The following is a 22,823-nucleotide window of genomic DNA, read 5'->3' on the forward strand; positions in this document are numbered from 1 at the left end:
TATGTGTACATATCTCATCTTATAATTAAGGTGCTAGAGGTTTACAGTATATTGTGTGATTATTTAAAAAAAAAAAAAAAAAAAAAGCTATTTTATTTCTAAATTCTAAAACATTACATATTTCTTTTAGATTAAAAAAGCTACTTGACCAAGAAACAACCTACCAAGTCAAAAAAGAGAAGGACAACAACAAGAAAATTACTAAACTGAAAGAAGAGCTGACAAAACTGAAATCATTTGCTTTAATGGTTGTAGATGAACAGCAAAGGCTCACAGACCAAGTAAAACAACAAACCCAGAAAATTCAAGAGTTAACCGTCACTGCTGAACAAGCTCATGAGAAGCTTAACATTGCTGAAATAAAAGCCCAGGATGAGGAGCAAAAGGCTAGCAGGCTTGAGATTGAACTGCAGATGCTAGCTACTAAACAACACCAAGATCAGGAAGTAATGATGGCAAAGTTAACAAATGAAGATAGCCAGAATCGTCAACTCCGATTAAAATTAGCAGCACTCAGTCGGCAAATTGATGAACTAGAAGAGACCAACAAGACCTTACGAAAAGCTGAGGAAGAACTGCAGGATCTCAGGGACAAAATGAACAAAGGAGAATGTGGCAATTCCAGCCTCATTGCTGAAGTAGAGGAATTAAGAAAACGAGTATTGGAAATGGAAGGTAAAGATGAAGAACTGATCAAAATGGAGGACCAATGCAAGGAACTAAATAAAAAATTGGATAAAGAAGCAGCACAGAGCAAGAGCCTTAAAGTAGAGGTTGAAAAGCTCAACAAAAGAATCGTAGAACTGGAAAAATTAGAAGATGCTTTCAGTAAAAGCAAGCAAGAATGTTATCATCTGAAGTGCAACCAAGAAAAAGAAAAAGCAAACACAATACAGATGTTAAATGAGATTGAAAGTTTAAAGGTCCGGGTCAGGGAATTAGAGTCTATAGAGGCAAAATTAGAAAAAACTGAGTTTATTCTTAAAGAGGATTTAACAAAGCTAAAAACATTAACAGTGATGCTTGTTGATGAAAGAAAAACTATGACTGGAAAAATAAAGCAAACTGAAGATAAATTTCATGCAGCAACTGCACAGCTTCAAGCCGAACAGAACAAAGTTACAGCGGTTACAGAAAAACTGATTGAAGAAAGTAAAAAGGTATTGAAATCTGAGAATGACCTGCAAGACAAGATTTACAGTGTGACAAAAGAGAAAGAAGATTTGAAAAGCAAACTATATTCTGAAGAATCAAGAGCAAATGATCTACTTTCAAATTTTAACATGTTAAAGAAAAAAGTGCAGGCTCTGGAAGCAATTGAAAAGGAGTTCCTTAAAAGCAAACTAAAACAAGAAAACACCAAATCCTCTGCAACAGTTAATCTAGAAAATAATAAAATTAAAGAACTTTCACAGGAAGTTGAAAGACTTAAGCACACACTGAAAACCATGAAGGCTGTGGAAGATGATCTTATGAAAACTGAAGATGAATTTGAATCATTAGAGCAAAGATATCGCAATGAACACCATAAAGCCAAATGCCTTTCTGAAGAACTAGAAGTAGTAAAAAGGGAACTTATGAAATATAAACTTGCTGAAAAGTCAGACTGTAATCAAGATCAGTTGCTTTTCAAAAAGCTGAAGGAGGAGGAGGCAAAATCCGGCCATCTTTCACGGGAAGTAGATGCTCTAAAGGAAAAAATTCACGAATACATGTCAACAGAACAAAAAATATGCCAGCTTGAGGGAGATCATTCAGTTCTGCAGAAGAAACTTACTCAGCAAGAAAATAGAAACCGAGAACTAGCGAGAGAAATGGAAAGTCTATCAAAAGAACTAGAAAGGTACAGGCGTTTCAGTAAAAGCCTAAGACCTAGCCTTAATGGAAGAAGAATTTCTGATCTTCAAGTCTTTTCCAAAGAAGTCCAGACTGATCCTGCAGACAATGAACCACCAGATTACAAGAGCTTGGTTCCACTAGAGAAAGCAGTAATTAATGGGCAGTTATACGAAGAAAGTGATACTGAAGACGAAGACACAACTGATGATGAACAATCTTTGCCATATAAATGCAATTCATCAATGACAAACTCTGCAAACAAAAAGTTATGGATGCCATGGATGAAATCTAGAGAAAGTCAGTCACAGAATGGAAAACTTAATAAAAAACAAAATGGAAATTATGTACAACCAGGAGATCTAGTTCTAAGTCACACCCCAGGACAGCCTCTACATATAAAGGTTACTCCAGACCATGGTCAAAACACTGCCACTCTTGAAATCACAAGCCCGACTGCAGAGAATCCACATTCTTATACTAGTACTGCAGTAATACCAAACTGTGGAACTCCAAAGCAAAGAATAACAATTTTTCAAAATGGTTCTTTAACACCTATAAAAACAAAAGTTGTGGATGGGTACAAAAACCAAGAACAAGTAAGGCCCCCACTAAGTAGGAGTTCTTCGACGAGTACTAGAACACCCGACTCATGTGGATCAGTAACTCCAGAAAGGACAATGTCTCCGTTTCAGGTCTTGGCAGTCACAGGTTCAGGTTCAGGTTCTCCAGAGCAAATGTTTTCTCCTGAGCCAATGGAAACTGGTGGGAGTCATACAGTCTTTAGAGTATCCCCTGAGAGACAGACAGGATGGCAGTTTCAACGATCCAACAGCTACGGGTCCACATCTAGTGTAATAACTACTGAGGATAATAAAATCCACATTCATTTAGGAAGGCCCATCAGTCCTTGTTCTCCAGTTCCTGACAATAGAACTGCCACACTGCCCAATGGAATGCCAAGTAGATCCCCAAATAAAATCACAAGCAGTATCACTATTACACCAACAGCCACACCTCTCCCACGACAATCACAAATAACAGTAAGTAATATTTATAAATAACCCACAACCATTTTCGTACCCTATACCACAAACCCATCCTCATCCATTTTTACCCATCCCTCCAAGAGCTATTGGCGCACATTCGTATTGGGAAAAGACAGTATTTACGAGATGTGCAACATACCACAAAATAAACTTTGAACCTCACCTGCTTAGTGATGTCAGAATTTGCACTTACTGTATATCTTCTTCATTTAAATATCCAGTTGGAAAATATTTAGTTACTTGTATTAAATGCATTCTTATGTAATTTCATTTCCCTAACTGAACCTCAACTACAATTGTTGTTTTGACATTTTTTACTTTTTGGATGGTAAGTGGTTGACTACTATTTTGTCTGTTTTATTCTTTAAATTTACAAAGGCTGCAATATTTAGGTAACTGGTAGATTTTTAGCTTTGTGTTGCTTCTATAACAGCTGTTCAAATGTAACGAATATGTGACCACTCAAGCTCTTGCCTCATGTTTGAGTTAAAACCAAAAGACAAACCAGCATCTACCATTCAATAACGAATTACGCTACAGAACTATGCTATCTTTTCCATAATTATTTTTCAGTAAACAGGTGTGGGAATAAAAATATTCTGAAACCCTACTGAATCGTCAATCTAGACTTTGCTCTGATGCAGTAATGTCACATGTTCACCCATAGTTGTATATAGTTGGTCAAGCTTTTCACAGCCAAACCAAAGGATTTATAACTCACCTAAAAGGGGGTAGCACATTAGTAAACTAAGCGGCAAGACAGCTGACACGTGAACCCTTATGTGGTCCAGATTCTTTTAGATAAAGCAAGATTGTAGTCTATTACATCAGATGCAATAGGTTTTTGTACAGCTGGTATTCTGAACTCACCTATTTAAAGGTGCTTTCATATGCGATAGTAAAGAAAACGGAGGATCAGTAAAATAAAGTATTTGCTTAAGGCCACACAATTTGGTTAAACGGGGAGGTTGCGATGAATCCAGATTTTCTTGTTTCACTTTGAATTAATCAGCCTCTAAATGGGAATCTATTTGGCTCACGCTTTCAGTGGCTCGACAACCTCTATATGCTACTGGGCAAAAACATATGCTCCTAAAAGTTATATGGAAAGGCACATTATATTTACGGTGCATACATTTTATTAAGCGGATGTCAATTTCTTATGGTTTTCATAAACTGGTAATAACACCTTTTTTTCCAAAGCAATACATCTGTTAGACCTTCACGCATGTCTTTAGGAAACAACCATTCTTAGAAGACCACAGTGTTCATCTGACAGGATTGGCTATCGATGTACATTCACAGCGACAGTAATACTGCCAATGGAACTCTAGCATGAGAATTTCCCTTTTATGTGTATTTAAATCCAATTATAACATTGGAATGTTGAGCACTCCATTGTAGACAAATGAGTGCCCCGTGCTTCTACAGGCCGGTAAAAGCCTGCAGAGCAACATTCCAATGTTGTTTTACTTTCACAGCTGCTGCTGTGAACAAAGGCCTCTCAGAGCCAGAGGGGATTTAAATCCCGTCGGGCTCTGAGAGGTCTTTGTTTTTACTAATTAGAACATTCTGCCCTCTAGGGGCGGAATGTTCTAATAGCCTTAGAGCCCTCCTAGTGGGTTCTACCAGCCATTAAAGGCCCGCTCCCTTGTTAAAGGCCCTCACCTTCGGCTTGGGCCTTTAATGGCCACGCCCGACAGGTCGGGCTCTAAGGCTATATTAGAATAGCTGCAATCAATATCACAAACTATTCAATTGTGTTATTTCTGTTCAGAATCCTTCATTAGAACACATTTCAAACAAGATGGTAAGAAACAACAGAGAGTATTCTTAATTATTGTTAAATGAACTCCTACATCAAAGATGCAAGTAACATAACATTCCTTAATTTATAACAATTAGGAATACATATGTACATGGAGCGACAACTAGTCTGGAAATATCTTAAAGGTGTAAAGTGTTTTAAGGGACTAGTAATTTAAGAGTCTGCGCTATAAGCAGATTGCCAGTTGGACGCAGTGGACAAATGTAAACTGTACACTTGAATATGGGTCATGAAACAAACCTTTCTCATAATGTGGGGCCTACCATGATTCATTCAGCAAATGCAAGTATACGCAGAATCACTGTCAATACCATGCAAACCATCTGGCATTTGAATGCCTTAGAATCTTTCAGCAAAATAACACAACATTGACATAATTTGCCCTCGTTTACATTTTCCAGACTTCTGCTAATTTACATCTATGTATTGTTTTAGCTGTTCTAACATCTTCCAGTAAAACATTTTAAAGTCACGCTCTGCATCCAGTTCTCCTATTCCTTACAAGTGTCTCAGTGGTCTGTTCAACAATCCTTATGCTGCCAATGAGACATTTAAAACCAAATATACAAAACATATCATATATACAAACAATCTACTGCAAAGAGAATTGATGTACTTTCCAGACAACTGCATAAAATGGCAACTTTAGAAGATTCCACAATTAAATTTCAGGAGAAGGTATTCTGTAGTTTCAACTCCAAATACTGACTTACAGGTCTATAATTTAGAGATTTCCAGAGCCAGCAAACTATTTACCAGAATAGACAAAGATGCCTTTACCAATCAGTTTGCAGACTGAACAAAAAAGCGTCTGCTCCCTCCTATGCTTTCTTTTCTTGCAGTGTAAAGATCATGTTCGATATTCTTAAATTATTGTGTTGAAAAGGCTCTTCTATTGTGTCAAGTGTGTAAACACACCATCTTGACAAAGTCCCGTCTTGAATAATGGTGGCTGCCAGGTGACAAGACTCCAGTGCTCAGTGGCCACTGTTTAGAGCTGCTCGTCTCATTGCCAGGATCTCAAAAATGTGATTTCTAGACCGGACTTTCCCATTGAGCACAATGTTAGACCTGCTTCAGAGCAGCATAACAGTAGAACCACACTGAGGAAACGTCAGTGGAAAAACAGGAAAAAAATCTAAAAAATTCAGTTAAAGCAAGATAACCCCAACCAAAACAGATGCACTCAGACCTACCCGTGCATATCCCCATATACCAGTTTTCTCAATTTATTAAGGTCTTAGCAATCTTCTGAAATCTTCACATGTTTTCCCACCTTTTATAGTGGTAGTCAAACACATGCCAGTGGTGATGTAAGGATTAGGGTGACAAATGGGAGGAGGTAGTCTTGCAAATAATTGTTTTAACAGCAGGATTTGTATTGTAATTCTTCCTTTGTATTCCTTTTGGTTTTCCTTGTGGGATATGATGGTGCATGGAATCAATGACAGTCATATGCCCAGGTAGTGCCTGGTGCTCTTGGCTCTTGTTCATGCTTCCCTTCACAATTCTATATGTTTTCTTGTAGCTTATTCGGAGTTCAGAAGAGGGACTGGTTCAGTTCCTACTGCCTTTGCATCCATCCAGCTCTTGTCCCTGAGCTGCTGGCTGATTGATCATGTGATTGGTGACATCATGCACAACAGCACAGGTGGCTGAAGTCATTGATGCACCAAATGGTAAACTGTTCTAACTTGTACTTACCAGAAAGGATAGGCAGGCACTTCACTCATTTCCCAGCTTCCTTAGATGAAGAATTAACTTTTATCTAAAGGATTTGTGGTCTCCTGTGCTACGAATATTAGAGTGCAATTGCGGCTGCTACCGGACGGCGGTGGTAGGGCGGGGGAGGATAAAAGAAATACAAAAAAGACTTACATGAAACGGACTGACATCCACCTCTCCTCCGTCCTCTTCATCTTCCGGCCCCAGTATCCAGAGCCAATTATTTTTTTTTATTTGGAACAGATTTTATTGCATTTTAGGACATAGTACATCCATACAATAACCCTACATTTGAGGCATAATCATACAGTACATTACGCATAACATAGTAGCGGTAGTACAGTATTCATTATCAACCCTTTAGTTACATAAGCATACCGTGCATTATATCGTTTCCCAGCAAGTGTCCGTGCATCTGCGCACAAGCTTGTCCATGTCTCGCATATACTCAAGGAACCAAAGCCTGCCTTCAAACCAATGCCACCAATAGGTCAACCCACCATATTGATCATTCAATAACAATTTCTAAAAAGAACAAAGAAACTCCCTTCCCAACCCTCCCACCGACTAAGCTACGCTCACACTATGTAGTATCATTAGTATGTATCCTTAGATCCGGGGTATTCCCATCCGCCCTCATGTATCATCTCATCCAGTAAGAAATGTTTCAATGACTCAATAATATGAAAATAACAATCACGATAAGCATGGGCCCCTATTACATCAACCAAGCATGGCTTAATAGCCATGATTGCAATTTAGAAGATCATTGTGCAAGCACATCTATAGCAGCAAACTCTTCCATCAACGCAGTCCAATCTAGGGAAATCAGTTTTTTACGCAGCCCTCTCTGTTCTTCGCGCCGGATTTCAACACCCTCCGCCCTACCCCATCAAACCATTTCGGCATGCCATTCTACAATTATAGGTGGTTTAACAGCCTTCCATCGTCTCGTGATTTTCCGTTTTGCCAATATAAGAGCCAGATTCTTAAATTTGCGCACCGGCCCAGACTTTTTTCCCTTAGACCCCAACCTCAAGATATAATATTCAGGTGAGTCATCTTTCTGTATAGGAGCAATAGCATGCAATATTCTGTAGACCTCTGACCAATAGCGTAGTATTTGAGGGCAGCTCCACACCATGTGTAACAATTTCGCTTGTGGGGCATGGCATTGGGGGCAGCAGTCCGAGGTCTCAGGGTACATTACATGTAATCTATGAGGCGTTAAATAAGCTCTGTGTAAATCATTAACTGAATGAACTTAAATCTCGGGTTCCTAGAGGTTTTTCTTGGAAATTCCAATATTGACTCCCACTCTTTGTCCGTCAGTGCATGCCCCAAGTCCATTTCCCACCGATCACGAATGGATTGTAAGGGGGCCCCCACTACTGTGCGCACACCCCTATATAACCATCTCATAATATGACTGCCATTCCCCATCAGGTATTGCATGTTTAACAGATCATTCGTCAATAGTTCCTGTCCTGTCGGTGCCCAGGCCTTACGAATATACCTCGTAACATGTGCATGAATCAAAAATTAAGTGGGAGGCACGCCATGAGCTCTCACAAAAACATCATGGGTTGCAAGTGTACCATCCACAAAAAAGTTACCTATGCTATTAATTCCTTCATTGCTCCATGCCCTAACTCTTCTGCTCGTGATAGTGCCTGAAGGTAGTGGAAGACCTAACAATGGAATGTTGGGAGCATACGGTGGTAACCTCTTAGTATAGCGGAGTGACCTTTTCCAATACGCCAATGCCACTGTCAACAGAGGGGGAGCACCCATCGGTTCCCTACCCCCCGGTAACAATACTCCAGAGCCATCATAAGGCTGCAAAGCAGCGTTGCGATTGGCTCCCCATAGCCAATCACAACGCTGCATTGCAGCACTGCGATTGGTCTAAGCGCAATGCTTTGGCACTCAGATGGCTGCAGGGAGGCTTTGTAATGCAGCCTGGTGTGGAACACGCAAAGTGCGCAGGACAGCTTGGCCGGCCCCAGATGGCCGGGCAAGCAGTCATGCGCACTTAGGAAAAGCAAACCACTCCTACCCTGCACTGCCCAGCCCCGCGAGCCACTGACTTCCATAGGAAAAATACAATGATAATAAGGATAGTTATCATCATTGTATTTTTCCTTTGGAGCAGTGGGGGGACGCTCCTTAGCGGAGGAGGCGCCACAGATAGATTGGATTTGTGGATTTGGTTTTATTTACAAGACAATCAATCCATGGCCATTCTAAAACACTTCGGTACTCACTCCGGTAAAGCTTTAGATGCTATATTCCGCATTTTACTCTTCCAAAGCTCTTAGTTTATGTAGAGGTTGAAGCATTATCTGCCAGAGCAATGCGTTCACTCTATTAATGGTCTCCTATTGATAATTCTTTGTTTCAGTAGGAAAATCCAAGCGCTAATGTTCTTTATTTTAACTGCTTGCCCATGGCTGGGCGAACTGTATTTAACCAAGGAAAGCCATGGCTTCCGCTCATGAACTCATCACCGGTCAATCAAGTCTTAACTATTCTAGTGTTCAGCTTCTGCCATATTATCAGTTTTTCAACTGAGCACTCGGAAACCCCGGGGTGGACATTTGCTTAAGAAATCCCAGAAACCAGGAAAAACAGGATCGCCATTGGTATTTTATTGAATTTATTTACATCACTCATATCCTAACCGCTGAAAGTAAAATTGTAGAAAAGAATAGAAAAACGACAATTTGTAGCTAACAGTACCATAGATGAATGTTGGGTGGTAAACTCAAAAAATATTTACCATCCTTTCAAACCTTGTGGAACACGCATCACAAAAGACCTCCCACAAACCAGATGGTACATTCATCAGCTCACTCTCATACCATAGGTTATCTCAGTTTCTTGTAAACATTTACCCAGATGAAAAGTCCAAAGAATACTTCCTACACAAGACATGAGGAGCAACCCCTGTGCAGTCAGTAAAGCTGCCTTGGCTCTGGAAGAACAAACTAAACTGGAGGAGCTACAATACTATAAAATCGTAAACTTTGTAAAATATGTGAAAAGGCCTGGGTGAAATTTTCATTACACCGACATAATCGTCTGTAATTTTTCAGCATTTTGTATAATGCTCATTATGCAGAATTCCAAGAGACGTATAGTAATTTCAATGTTTGTCCGGGTAAAAAAAAGTAACCAGGAGCACGGGAACAATGTGATCAAGCACAGTGGCTGTTCGTGGCACTTGAGGTTGTTGTGCTATTTTTATAGCACAAAATGCATTCTTAAGTGACGCTTTGATGGTAAAATGTAGCGCAAAGTGCCATATTTGCATTTGGTATAATTACCTGAAAGTAAACAATGCATTTTTCGCACACCCCCAGAAATACCTACTATACAGATTTAAGTGTGACTTCACACAAAATAACATCTGAATCTCTAAAATATTTTGTTTTCTAGATGGATCCAGAGAGATTGAGACACCGAAACTGTGCATTTTCCTTCAACTAAAGATAAACAAGCCCCAGAAAGGAAAGCCTGTAGAATGATTTTCTGAATAAGGTTCAAATAGTAACTCACTCACTGTAAGTGCCACTTGCACACAAAGTCCTAAAGCCACCTACCTGCACAGTGTCAGAATATACAATCTTGTATTGGAGATGACCAGACCATTATTACAGAGCATAAAGTAAAATTTCAATGTATGGCTATACAAAGCTCACTGGATTCCTCGAGTTCCATGTTGTTTGGAGTGAAGCTGGGCTTTAGGAATAAGAGTTCAACTGCTACTAGATATTTGAGGGTTGTGAGAAAGTGGATTTGTAGCTGGGGTCAATGATAGTCCACCACAAGAATTAATGATACTATTCTTGTTAGATCCAATAACTGTTCCAATAATTTAAACTGGAGTTCAACCCTTGGGAGAAAGGCTTAAAAAAGGTGTAAAGCATTTAGAGTACCATAACAATTAAAAGTCGAATACACAACACAATTAAAATCCCACTTCAATTTATACAAATATAGAATTATTTAATGAACAAAACCAGACCAAAACAACAAAAAATTAGTGGAAACAGATTAATTTTTAAAATAAAGTTTTTAGCACCAACCGAGGTCATCTGGCTTTGCTTGGCCGGGACTTAGGTGTGATTTAAGGCTGACTACGATGGAGTTTGGGTCAGAGACAGAAACCAGGTTCACCCCAGTTGTAATTTTACCTTCTGATGTAGTCTTTGGAATGGAAGTGAAAAATCCACACCTAAGGAAGGTCCTTTGCCAGCTGGATACTTTTCGCACCTTCGCTTGTTGAAGATTTCTATGTTCTTACTTCAGTCACTTTTTTGGAACTCAGAAACCTCCACCGAAGCAAGGATACAAGCTGCAGCTGAACAGGGGTCCACAAGAGCGAATATCCTCTCTGTGATGTCTTACAAAAACAAATTTCCTGCTACGGAAAAGCTGAGAGCGACAGCACTTTAAATCTTCGACCCAGCGGCAAAGCACCTCTGTTGGATTGACTTGTCAGTTTTGTCCTCTGAAGGTCTTTGGAGCCAGAAAGATTCAAAGTCCCAGGTTTCTTAGGATGCTGGGAGGAGACATGCCTAGCGGTTCCAGGACATTAGGAATAGTACTTGGGGGTGAAGACTCACTCCAACAGAAGCCACCAGCAGGGTCTAGGGGAGGTCCAGTTGAAACTGGTCAGCTCGGCTCTTCAGAAAAAGGGCTTCTAGCAGTTTGTTGTGACCCTGTAACTTAACAGGAGGTCAGCCAAATTACCCTTTAAATCCACTTCTTTGTACTGGGTACAAGTGGGAGCAGATCATGTTTTTCATCTCTTCTCACAGGTCTCAACAGCAGGTGCAGTCTTTCTTCTGTCTTCCACAGGTCCAGTAGTGTTCTGAAGAGAGTGCCACATGTATGCTTAGCATTAGCCTGTGGATAGGAGGGGCTGCTGGCCCCTTTCTAACCAATAGGGAAAAAGATCCCAGGGGTAACCTTACCAACCATTTCAGCAGTTCCTACGTGCCCTACTGCAGACAATCCCACAGTGCCCATATATAACTAAAACCAACATGTCAGAATCTTTCTTCCTATGTGCAGAGCTTCCGTGCCCACCCCTGAGATATGGTCAATGAAATGACAAACCCATCCCCTGTGGTCCCTACATACCAGTTCTGGGGATAGTTTTTCTCCCACTTGGATTGCTGTATGCGGGACTAGGTGGACAAAATAGGACCCATCCCTGGTATCAGCTAACAATTTGCCTTTGACAAGTTAGGTTTCTTTGAAGTAAATCAAGTTCCTGGGCATTGCCCAGATGGTCACACCACATTAGGGGGCTATTCAGCTGCCAAGTGACAGCTGAATCTCATACAAATGGGCTTCTAGACACTTTAGGTAGGGAAAGGGTAACTTTCTAAAAGTACCTTTTCCAAAATAAACATTACAAATTAAAATTACCAGTGAATTGGGCTTATAATAAATATTTTTTTAAAGTCCAAGAATTAATTTTGTGGCTGTTACCTAGCCGGAGATCACATCATTAAATGTAATATTGTATCCCACTGCTTTCCTATAGAACAGCCCTCCGCAGCTACAGTGAAAATAGCTTAGAACATGCTTAACATTAACCTTTTACATGTTCTACTTTTGAATATCATGTTCCTTGGCCTTATTGGCAGTAAAGCCTACTTAAGGATGACTTATTAATAAGTAAAAGTAGGGTTTATGCCGGTCAAAAGGAGTTAGTCTGACAAGTAGAATTTGCAGTTGCACGGCCAGGATAGTGATAGGCCTGCATTGATGTTTGCACTGTCAGTGTAGTGAGTTCCACAATGGGTGCTGCAGTTCAATAGTGACACCTAACTTACAGGTCCTGGGTACACTCTGTACTATACACTAGGGACTTAGAGGTAAGTTGGACATGCCAAGTAGGATTATAGCCAATGAAGCCATGTTGTAGGGGTCAGATTACATGCACTTGGGCCTGGTTAGCAGATTCCAAGTGCACATGGTCGAGCATGGCTTGACGAAACAACACATACAATTCAGAATCAATATTCAGTGCACTGTATTTACAAAGTGCACGAGTATGGCACACGTGGCATATCACCTTTGGTGCATAGTGATATCTAATTTGACTGTACAAGCATGAAAACCCTCATGATGAGGAAGGCCCCCTCTGGGTACAGCACTCTAGAATGCAGAAGACAACAGACTTGAGGTCTAAGGTTAAAGCAATTTTTTCAAGCCAACTAAAACCAGTGAAAGTCCAATCTTGTGATTTTAGAGTGTTCTCTCAGCCTCCAAAGAAGGGTTGTGAATAAAGGATACATAAATATTTCTCAATAAATTTGAAAACTGAACAAACCAAAATTGTAGGAGTCCTGTAGAGAATTTATACTTCAAACTGTTCTTGGGCAGAGAGGTTACAGTTCGCCAATCACCATGGATGATATAGAGTCAAGGATGAAAGCAGACTTTCAAGCCAATAGTTTCAAATTAATGGCTAATGTAGCCAAAAGCCGAAAGTTCTGAGAAAGAACATTCAAATCACGTACCAAATGTTATTTTTGAACAGTGAGGTACACATGTAGGACCCCATTAAACTAATGTAGCAATCAGAAATATCATTTTGTAGTTATTAATCACAACAATCTAAAGAGAGAAAACATTCACTGTAGCTGCCTGGAGAATGTCTATCTTATCTCAGGAAACACTTGGATTTCTACAGGCTAGCTGTCCCACCACGGAAACAAGCATTCATGCTTAGTGACTAAGAGCTAAAACAAGCTAGCTCACAACGTGTGGTTCCATTTTGGAATGAGATAGGAGAGAAGGCATCCCCGAGAAAACCCACATCCTTGTCTATCCAAGGGGTGAACATTTGCATATTAATTTTGGAAGCGGATGAGTTCACAAGAGCAACAGGTAGGAGTTTTCCTCCCTGTGTTCTTGTTTCGGTGTCTTTCACCTACCGCGAGGGCGATTCACTGGTCCATGGAGTGCAGCTTTGGTAGCGGAAATGGTGTTGTTTCAGTTGACTGGACAAGCAATAATTTAGAACTTCTGTGTGTTGGGAAATTTACCTCAAACAAGGCATATTCTCCATGCCCCTATTTGATTTAAGATGGTTTTGTGCCCCGTTGCTCTGCAGTAGCAGGGTTGTTGGCTGGAGTGAGAGACTGCCCAGGTACAGAAAATACAGAGCTGAGCTGAGGCCGCAGAGAGTAGTGAATTAGCACACCCAAACCTGTGATATATTGACTTCCTGGGGTTGATATGGTGGACAGCAGTGCACTGGGGTGGCTCTGTCTCACCCGGCACATTTTGAGACCCTGAACTCCCATCTTCCCCTTTGACTGCAAGGCTTCGGTTGCTGATCATATAGCGCTCACAAGACCATAATGTAAGGATGCGCACACAGTAAATTTGGATTTCTTCAAGGGGATATTCTTAAGGACAAACAGAGGAGCCTCTGTTAGCGTTGAATACTCTTTGGGTGAAACCATGACAACCACCATGCCAATGGATAACTAATTTCATCTCAAGTCCCTCTTGGATACACAGGTGCCCGTTTATGAAGGATTATCAGGTCATAGCACTATCACAAAATAGAAAGATGAAAAGTTTGTTTCTGGTACAGGGAGGACCTGGCTTGGCATTTTGGGCTGGACTGTTCCCATGAGGAGCAGGGTAAAGACTGATTTGCATATGGCTGGGTCCAAACTGGGGTGGCATAATGAGCAAAAGAAAAAAAGGATTAAACCCAAATCTCTTGACTGGGAGTGAGTGGTTGAAAAGTTTTTAGCACTCCGTCCATCATCTTTTTGTGTTTGCTATGTTCACAGAAAGTGGCCATGGGTATGCCCAGATGTGGGTCCCTTGCTCGCTGTGTCACTGGATTCAAGCAAGCCTGGCTGATGAAAGGTGAAGCAGCCATACAGTCACTAAAGAGAAGGCCCTTGCTTGAAAAGCTCTCACTCAGGCAAAAGATGTCTTTAAAAAATTACAACTGAATTGCACCGCTGCATCTATTGTTAAAGCTGGTTGACTGAATAAAGAGACTTGAAAATGCTAAGAGGGGGTAACATGACATTTTTAGGACCACAAGATACTGAGGGCAAGACAGACTTCAGGGGCTCCAAATAAACTTTCCTACATGCATCCTTCTGGATCCTCTATGTTGCCAGGCGATTGTCTTGAGCCTTGCAAACCAGGTACTGGCTAGAAACTGGTATGATAAAGGAGGCAATCAAGACACTTTACTTTTGGCTTCCCAAGATGGTAATTCAATTAGACGTGTTTTTGGGAAGAGCCACACTCTCCTTAAAGCCTACCAATCAGGCGTTGGTCCCCACTACTGCCAAGGGTCTACAACTACCCAAGTCATAAATGACATTTTGAGCATTGTAGATACGGACACCCCATTCTTCTATATTCTCATTGGTCTTTTATCAGCCTTTGATGTTGGTGATGAGGAGTCTTTGAAAATATCATCTCATTTTCTCATGTGTATCACTTAAATAGTCTTCAGCTATCTTCTTCCTTGCCAGAAACCGCCTGCTAAGTAAGGTGCTCCAACATTTCATACTTGTAGCAGAGATCTTCTGACTCTACATTAAATCCCTTGGAATTCCTTCAGCTAAACATGGCATCACCCGTCATCACTATACCAGCAACACTTAATCATATCCAAGGTTTCCAGCAGCCACTGATGTAATGCACCTGAACATCATACAATTCTCGAGGTCTGCTATATAGGTCTAAATTAATCTCACCAAAACCATGTTCATTCTCCTCACTGGCAGTAAGCTCCAGCCCGAGACAAGAGTGGCTCAACACCACGCATCTACAAGGATTTCCCCCTCACATCCATTTCCATCAACATCGTGGGCTTCTATGTAGATGCCTGCCTTTCATTCAAAGAGCACACCAAGAAGAAACCTCAGACAGTTTGATATCAGCTGAGCCTCTTACACCTGATCAAGTGTTCCCCGATGAACACCTTCAGGTATAAAGCGCAAGTGCTCACTATTGTATTGATGGACAGGGCCAACACTGCTTACTGGCCCTCCTGGTATGCAACCACAGTTCCCAAAAGGCCCTATTCCATACTGCTTTCCACTGGCGAATACAAATACAATCACATGACCCCAAACTTCAGAACGTTCAACTTGCTACCATTTATAACTTGAACTTGTATCAATTTCAGGTCACACTTTGTCATATACAAAGTTATCCCTACCAAAAGATCAGTAATACCAGCAGCAAAACTCTCACTCTTTTGCAGAACTAACACAAGACATGAGCAAAACACATGGGACTCGAAGACCCCAAGGCAAGTCAAGAGATTTCCTCCTGCCCTGGGCTCAATGATGGGATGGAGATAGCTGCCACAGGCATCATGCCATAAATCTCATGGTCAGCCAATCATGACGTTTTAGCTTGCAGCACTTTAGATTCTAGGACTTGTAGTTTCACATTCTCCTCAATAAGTATAGGCTTACAATTCCCAGACGTTTGTGTTCTGGGAGATAAATACAACTGCATTGACTGAGATTATCCCCACAGCATGGGTCATTTGCAAGCTGTGGTTGAATAACATTTCAGTAGAGAGGCTCCAGTACAGAGGAGTAGGAGCCATGCTTTAAGCTCAGCACATATGTCCTCCTATTCTGGAGCATATACATGGTCAGAGCCGAGTAGAAAGCCCTCGGGGTGCATGTTACAAGACTGAAAACTCTACTGAGGCAACAACAAATGAATTAAATGGTCAGATGTTTTGGCAGGCATTCTAAAGTGGTCAGTGATTTGTTTTCCATCTAGCAAATTGCATAACAAACTTTGATTCCCTAGTCCATTGCGAGGGTGGTCTGTTCTCAAGAACAATTAGGGCACTCTTGGGCAGCTCTGTCTGGATTGGAGAAGCCCCACTGTTTCCAGGCATGGGCCTGTATGGTCACGGTGAGTTGAGTTAGACAAAAGCATGGAGTCTCCGGCGTGGGTCCCGCTTTAATGAGAAAAGCAATTCCATGATTTACTAGGCCGGTAACATCAAAAACAACTAAATGCATACTGCTTTTGCAGTAGTACTCTCAATGAGTGCAGTGTGTGCACATCTGTAGTTTATCACATGCACTTCACAAAGACAGTACGGAAAGTGTACCAGGCCCTTTCCAAATGGGGAAGCCGGCTATCTATTATTCTCTAACCCCTCTGACTACATGGCACCCTTACTCTTTTTCTCTCCAATCTGAGTGTTTTTATCAATAGCATACAATTAAAAAAGTAGCTCATCAATGCCATTAAGTTTGGAAGATTTGGAAAACGGGGCTAGGATGAAATTATGCAGTAATCACACAGAATTTTGTTAAAGCATGAAAGATGGAGTTCTCCAAGTCTCTTAGTTCTGCCACTCACACAAACACTTCTCTATTCTCAATCTCGGTCTCCTCTTTCCTTCGCTTGACTCCACTATATCTCTAATGTTCATGTACTCTTGTCTTTGTTAGCATGTAATCTGTCTAGCATATAACCCACTTTTCCTTCACCTCCATCAGATTTTGAGGAACAGTATGGTCGAAAGAAGTGAGATTAAAGAACAGCACAAGAGAAGCCCAGTTATATTGCTCGCTTCTGAATGAAAAGAAACAAACTCTTCAGGTTTAGTAAGCGCTATATTAATAGAATTACAATTTGCCAGTTACTGACCGCTAATCTAGCGAGAAGCTGCTTCTGCAAAATTAGTCTCTCTTGAAGAGTGCAATTCCCTTACATTCGCAGAAGGATGGGGGGTCCATATCACGAGGGAGTAAATGCTCCGGTAGACTACTAGAACTCTGTTTGCAGGGATCCATTCTACACTGAGGCCTCGCCCCATAGACTGCATGTAGCATAAATGCTGCGATCTATTATGTGAATTGTCTGCAGGGCATCCCATCAGTTACCTTTGAGAGATTATATTCTTTAAAAAAAAAAAATACTTGCTTGACTGCAAACAATCTTCATCACATTAATTACATAATTAGAGAAATAGGCTCTCCCCAAGACTACAGAGACCTGGAGAGCTGGATTATTTCCAAGCAGCTGTACAGACTATCTACTCATCCACACAAGGGAAAATGATTTGCAAAATGAGAAAAACAGCAGTTAGGAGATCCTGGGTAGCTAATTGCCTTTAGCTGGAGACCTGCTCCTTTATATAAAGCACATCAATGACACTACTGTACTCTAAATCTGGCCAAACTTAAAGGCTATTTCTTTAGCAGAGTTTTTAAGCACTGGATAAGCTCATTTGCCAATCATGTACCACTAGAAAGTAATAGGACTTTTACAATTGCCCGGCAACGTTGTTCATGGCAATCTGAACAGGCATTGGCATAGCCAATAGGTCTCGCCTTTGGAACCTTATAAGTATTTAGTTTTGCAGTACAATATCCTTGGTGCAACAACATCAACTGTTGCATGGCTAAACACTTATAAGGTCACAAAGGCGAGACCTATTGGCTATGCCAATGTTTGTTTAGTGTTGCTTTTTTGGGAATCCACATGAATCTGAAAAACAAGATACTGACACATTAATAGAATTTTGTGAAATTTGAATGTACAAACGTTCACATTTTCTTCGTGGTGCCTCTGCCCAAAAAAACTTGATTTGTGAAGAAAATAATGATATCAGAAATATTTGTATGATCCTGTTATTGGGTTACAGAAATGATATATAAATCAGACAGCCCTTGATTTGTGATGATTAAGTAGCGGAGTTGGTTAATGCCCTGTCATTAGGTGACTAAGCTGAATGTAGTTGATGATCGGCTCAGTCTTAGCATCGATTGAAGGCAAAAAGCATGGGTAAAGTATGGTATTATTGGCACCAGGTGGGGTGGTAATTGCTGCACACAGTATGCAGATGTGACAGAAACACTTAGCTATAATGCAAGCCTAATTCTAAAAGAAAGTTGTTAGTCTGCAAGAGCAGGTTGACGAACTTCCATGGCCTAAAAAATGTTAAAAGCTTGTACAATACATGGAGGGAAAGTAACAATTTAGAAATATCTATTCCAGCAGGTATGTGAACAGTGAATAACTCCTAGGGGGGGGGTGGGGAAGCACGTCAAGGAAAGAAGGGTGAAGGGGTTGGTGCTGAGATGGCGGGACCCATATGCTGGGAAGTGCACGACAATGGAAGCACTTTATGTACATTGTGACGATGCTTACGATGCTGCAGCCGGCGCCGAACACCTTGAGCTGTTTCACACGAGTGGAGATGGTCTGCCCCAGAAGAAGAATTCTAACATCACAGCGCGCTCTCTCTCTCTCTCTCTCCCCCCTCTCCACACACATCACTAGAAGTTTCTTTCTAATCAACGCCATAATTACATTTTCTAAAATTCTCCAGTAAAAGTGTAGAAAACAAAATTGGACAGCCACTGTGATCTTGGGCAAACTGGCCAAACCCCTTTAGTTTCCAGTGCTTGCTTCCCTTATCGGCTAAATGGAGTGCGCTTAAAAACAAGTTGAAGGGTTAAGCGCTATGTGCACAACAGGAGGCTCGTGTCTGCGTCCAGAAAAATGCAGGCTGTAGGCCACGACAGCAGACCACTTAACCCGAAGTAAGGATGCTCTCAGCCAACACAGACTAAGTTAAGCTACTCAAGGTAACTGTTTTTAAGGGGAGACATCACAGGCGGTAATAGAACGCATTACGGCATTACGTTTTAATGGAGCTGGGAGTCCCACAAATGTCCGCCGTCACCCATTTGTTTTCTTGCTGACACGTTTACAATGTCTGTCTTGTTTCAAAATGTCAGGCCCGCCCCATTCCGTTTGTAAGTGGGCCAGGAGGGGGAGCGATCCCCATTAACAGCGAGAGAGGGCGGGCGGGCGGGCGCGCGCGAGAAGCAATTAACACGCAAAGCGTGAGCCATCTTCAAAGGAGCGGCTTCCAGGTTCAGTCCATCTACAGCGTTTACCTTACGGGAGCGAGCAGCAGCAGGTGCGATAATTGCAAACAGATGGCGCCGCTGCTCGCTCCCGCAAGGTAAATGCCATATTTGCACGAGTACTAATAGGAAACAGTGCAGAACATGCACAAGTTTCAACAAAAGCCTGAAGCGATTCCAAGAGGTCACACCAAAGCAGCGCTTGCGCACTGCGTAGATGAGACCTAAAAATGACAAAGGCATTTTATTATTAGTGTCAAAGTGTTACAGCTTTGGATTGGTACAATACCATTCGAACCAAACTGATGTAAGAAAAAGCAGGCCAGACACTTATCAGTCAAATTAGAGCTTGTCAGAAAAGAAAAGCTTTGTCTAAACATAGTCACAAGTTTAGGGTACCACATATATTAGGCAAAACCACAGTTAGAGAACCTTGGGTATCTCACTATCTTTATGGTTTAACTCTTTTTATTGAAATTTATCAACATTCAGTATGTTCGATATTGCGAGAGCCGTATCAATGCATTGGATACACGTTTGACATGTGACCCAGCTAGGCGATTACGGAGAACATATATGAATAAAATCAAAACGTAACATAACATATAATGAAAGGAAACCTATTAGAATCCTTACCCTCCAACCCCCACCCAGTTTCTTGTCCACCAAATATACGATCATAAGCAGTACCAGAGTCCCGCTATTTGAACGTGGGCGTTACTTCCCTGCCAGTTGTGGGTCAGTTAGCCGTAACAGGCAGAGGTACCTGAGACAGGTGAGTTCCCTAAATTCGGAGGAAAGAAGGGACAAAAATGTTTGCCAGAGCTCATTAAACATGGATCCCTTCCCTGCCAGTGTCAAGGTCAGTTTCTCCATCCCCAGAATGTACCACAGACGGTACAGCCAACCAGTGAGGGTAGGTATTTGGGCGGTGCGCCAATGTACAAGTATGTTTTGCACTGCGGAGCCTAGCGCTATTGCCATCTATCAACCTCTGCGGGATCTGAGCGGATAGGTCAAAGGATTCGGAAGGCCCAGGAGAAAATATGAGGGGAAGCGTGGTATTTCTGTGTCTCAATGTTTGTCCACTTCATCCAGAACTTGCTTCCAGTAGGTCTGGAGGTGTGCGCATTCCCACAACAGGTGTACTAGGGTGCCTACGCTCCCGCATCCTCGCCAGCATGTCGCCCCCTGAGTGGGATCCATTGAGTGAAGGCGCTCAGGAATATAGTACCAATAAATGACTAGTTTGGTGAGGGTTTCGGTAATGTGATATGCTGAGTGGCGAGCTCTATGGTACACCCATCCCATTCCTTGTGACTGAGTGTTCTACCTAGTTCCCTTTCCCATCTTGCGCGTCCGGCATTATACATAAGTGTAATTCTGACCAGTAGCATCTTATACAAGTCCGAAATGAGTTTTTTGTCAGATATGCGAGTGACTAGCCACTTCTCATAAACGGAGAGAAGTCGACAGGTATATGGCTTAACCTGGGTGTGTAGAGCCCAGTGCCTGATCTGGAAATACCGGAGCCTTTCAGTTTTGGGTAGCCCATAGTCTAGTTTGAGCTGTCGGAACGGTATAATCCAGTCTACATCAAAAAGCTGGCCCAGGGCGCGGCACCCCAAGGATCTCCACTGTGTGAAGGCTGCCTCGTCCATGCCAGGCTGGAAGTCAGGATTATCAAATAACGGGGTGAGTGGCGAGGGGAAGGTAGTGAGATTGTGTTTGATCCTGGTGTGATCCCACGTTTTAAAGGTGACCCGGGTGATGTGGGACGCGTATAAGTTGAGTGGTCTATATTTCTTCTGAAGAAAGGGGATACCCTGGAGGGCTCTGGCAGCCACTGCCTGGTCCTGGAACAGCCAGTGTTTCTCCGACTCCCACGGCTCCACGCAACCAGATTGCGCATCTGGGCTGCTTGGAAATAGAGCTGGAGATCGGGGATACCGAGGGCCCCCCCTTTCCGGCGGAAGCATCGCTAGTGCCCGTTTCATCTTTGGTTTGCGGACATTCCATATGAATTGTGCAAGGTCTGATTGAGTCTGTCGTGTCCACCCCATCGGCGGCCGGAGAGGCAAGGTTTGAAACAAATATAAGATCTGAGGTAAGATGGTCATCTTGACCGCCGCTATTTTACCAAGCCATGAAAGCAGATAGTGCTTCCATTGTCGCCGCTCCTTGCGGATTGTCTGCCGTAGTCATGCGTAATTAGTAACCACTAAGCTTGGCAAGGAGAGAACTAGTTGGATCCCTAGATAGGGAATCGTATCTGCTGCCCACTGAATGGGATGGAGCCCCTGAAGATGTGCGCGGGTGGAGGCCATTAGGGAGAGGTCAAGTGCCAACGACTTATCCATAGTCACCTTAAACCCCGAGGCGTGCGCGAAGCACTCTAGTTCTGTAAGGCATGCTGGTAGTGCGAGAATTCGGTTTGACAACGAGATCAGGACATCATCCGCGTATAGACTAATCGTGTGGGTGTAACCTCCAAATTTGATCCCGGTGATCGCTGGTGTATGTCGGATACGGTGGGCCAAGGGCTCCTTATAAAACGCAAAAAGAAGGGGAGACAATGGGCACCCCTGCCTCGTGCCTCTTTCTATGGGGAAACGGGAAGACGTGTAACCCTTTACTCGGACCGTGGCTGTTGGGAACCTATAGCAGTTGAAGATATGTGCGAAACTTCTCTCCCATCCCCACTCGCTCGAGAACCTATTCTAAATAAGGCCAGTGGACCCCACTCGCTCGAGAACCTATTCTAAATAAGGCCAGTGGACCCTATCGAAGGCCTTCTTGGCGTCGATAGTGAGCATCGTATATTCCCCTTGTGTCCGTGAGGCTTTCTCAATAAGATGAAGGGCCCGTTTCGTATTGTCGCTGGTTTGGCGCTGGAGGATAAAGCCTGCCTGGTCTGGGTCAATCAGACCGGTCATGTGGGGCGCGAGGCGAGCCGCCAATATCCCAGTGTATAGCCGGAGATCGATGTTGAGGAGAGATATGGGGCGATAAGCTCGGCACATGGTCTGGTCTTTTCCCGGTTTCGGGATAACCACTATGGCAGCTTCGAGCATATCTCCTGGTATCGCTCCAGGTTTGGCGAATGAGTTAAAAAGCTGAGTGAGGACAGGGGCCACCAGAGCACAAAATGTCTTATCAAATATGGCAGAGAAGCCATCCAGCCCAGGGGCCTTGGCAAGTTTAAGACGTGAGATGGCTGCAATGACCTCTTCTATTCTAATGTCCCTGTCCAGGTGATCGGCCTGAGCTTTAGTCAAGGCTGGCAAGTCAGCAGATTCGAGGAAGGTAGCCCCGTCTGCGGCAGACAGTGGTGAGCTGGCATATAGACAGGCATAAAAATCTCGGAACGTCTCAGCGATCTCAGAATCCTCGGAGACTCGCCGACCGTCTCCCCGTTGAATCTCCCGGACCCCCAGCTTCTGTCAGGTCTCTCGCAGT

At 42.5% G+C, this 22,823-nt stretch overlaps 2 protein-coding genes across 6 annotated transcripts in view; one reads left to right on the forward strand and one right to left on the reverse strand.

Annotated features, from left to right (window-relative positions):
• FILIP1L (filamin A interacting protein 1 like) overlaps window positions 1–3,495 on the forward strand; it is a 946,987-nt gene extending 943,492 nt beyond the window's left edge. For all 4 annotated transcript variants that reach the window (XM_085622364.1, XM_085622365.1, XM_085622366.1 and 1 more), the window contains one exon: window positions 131–3,495. In XM_085622364.1, coding sequence (XP_085478490.1) covers window positions 131–2,900 — 2,770 coding nt within the window. In that variant the 3' untranslated portion in view covers window positions 2,901–3,495. The remainder of the gene's footprint in view (window positions 1–130) is intronic.
• The window catches only part of CMSS1 (cms1 ribosomal small subunit homolog), a 1,297,886-nt gene that overhangs the window by 1,212,093 nt on the left and 62,970 nt on the right, over window positions 1–22,823 (reverse strand). The gene's annotated exons all lie outside the window — the stretch shown is intronic.

This window comes from Triturus cristatus, chromosome 8 (assembly GCF_964204655.1).
Source record: "Triturus cristatus chromosome 8, aTriCri1.1, whole genome shotgun sequence".
NCBI classification, from domain to species: domain Eukaryota; kingdom Metazoa; phylum Chordata; class Amphibia; order Caudata; family Salamandridae; genus Triturus; species Triturus cristatus.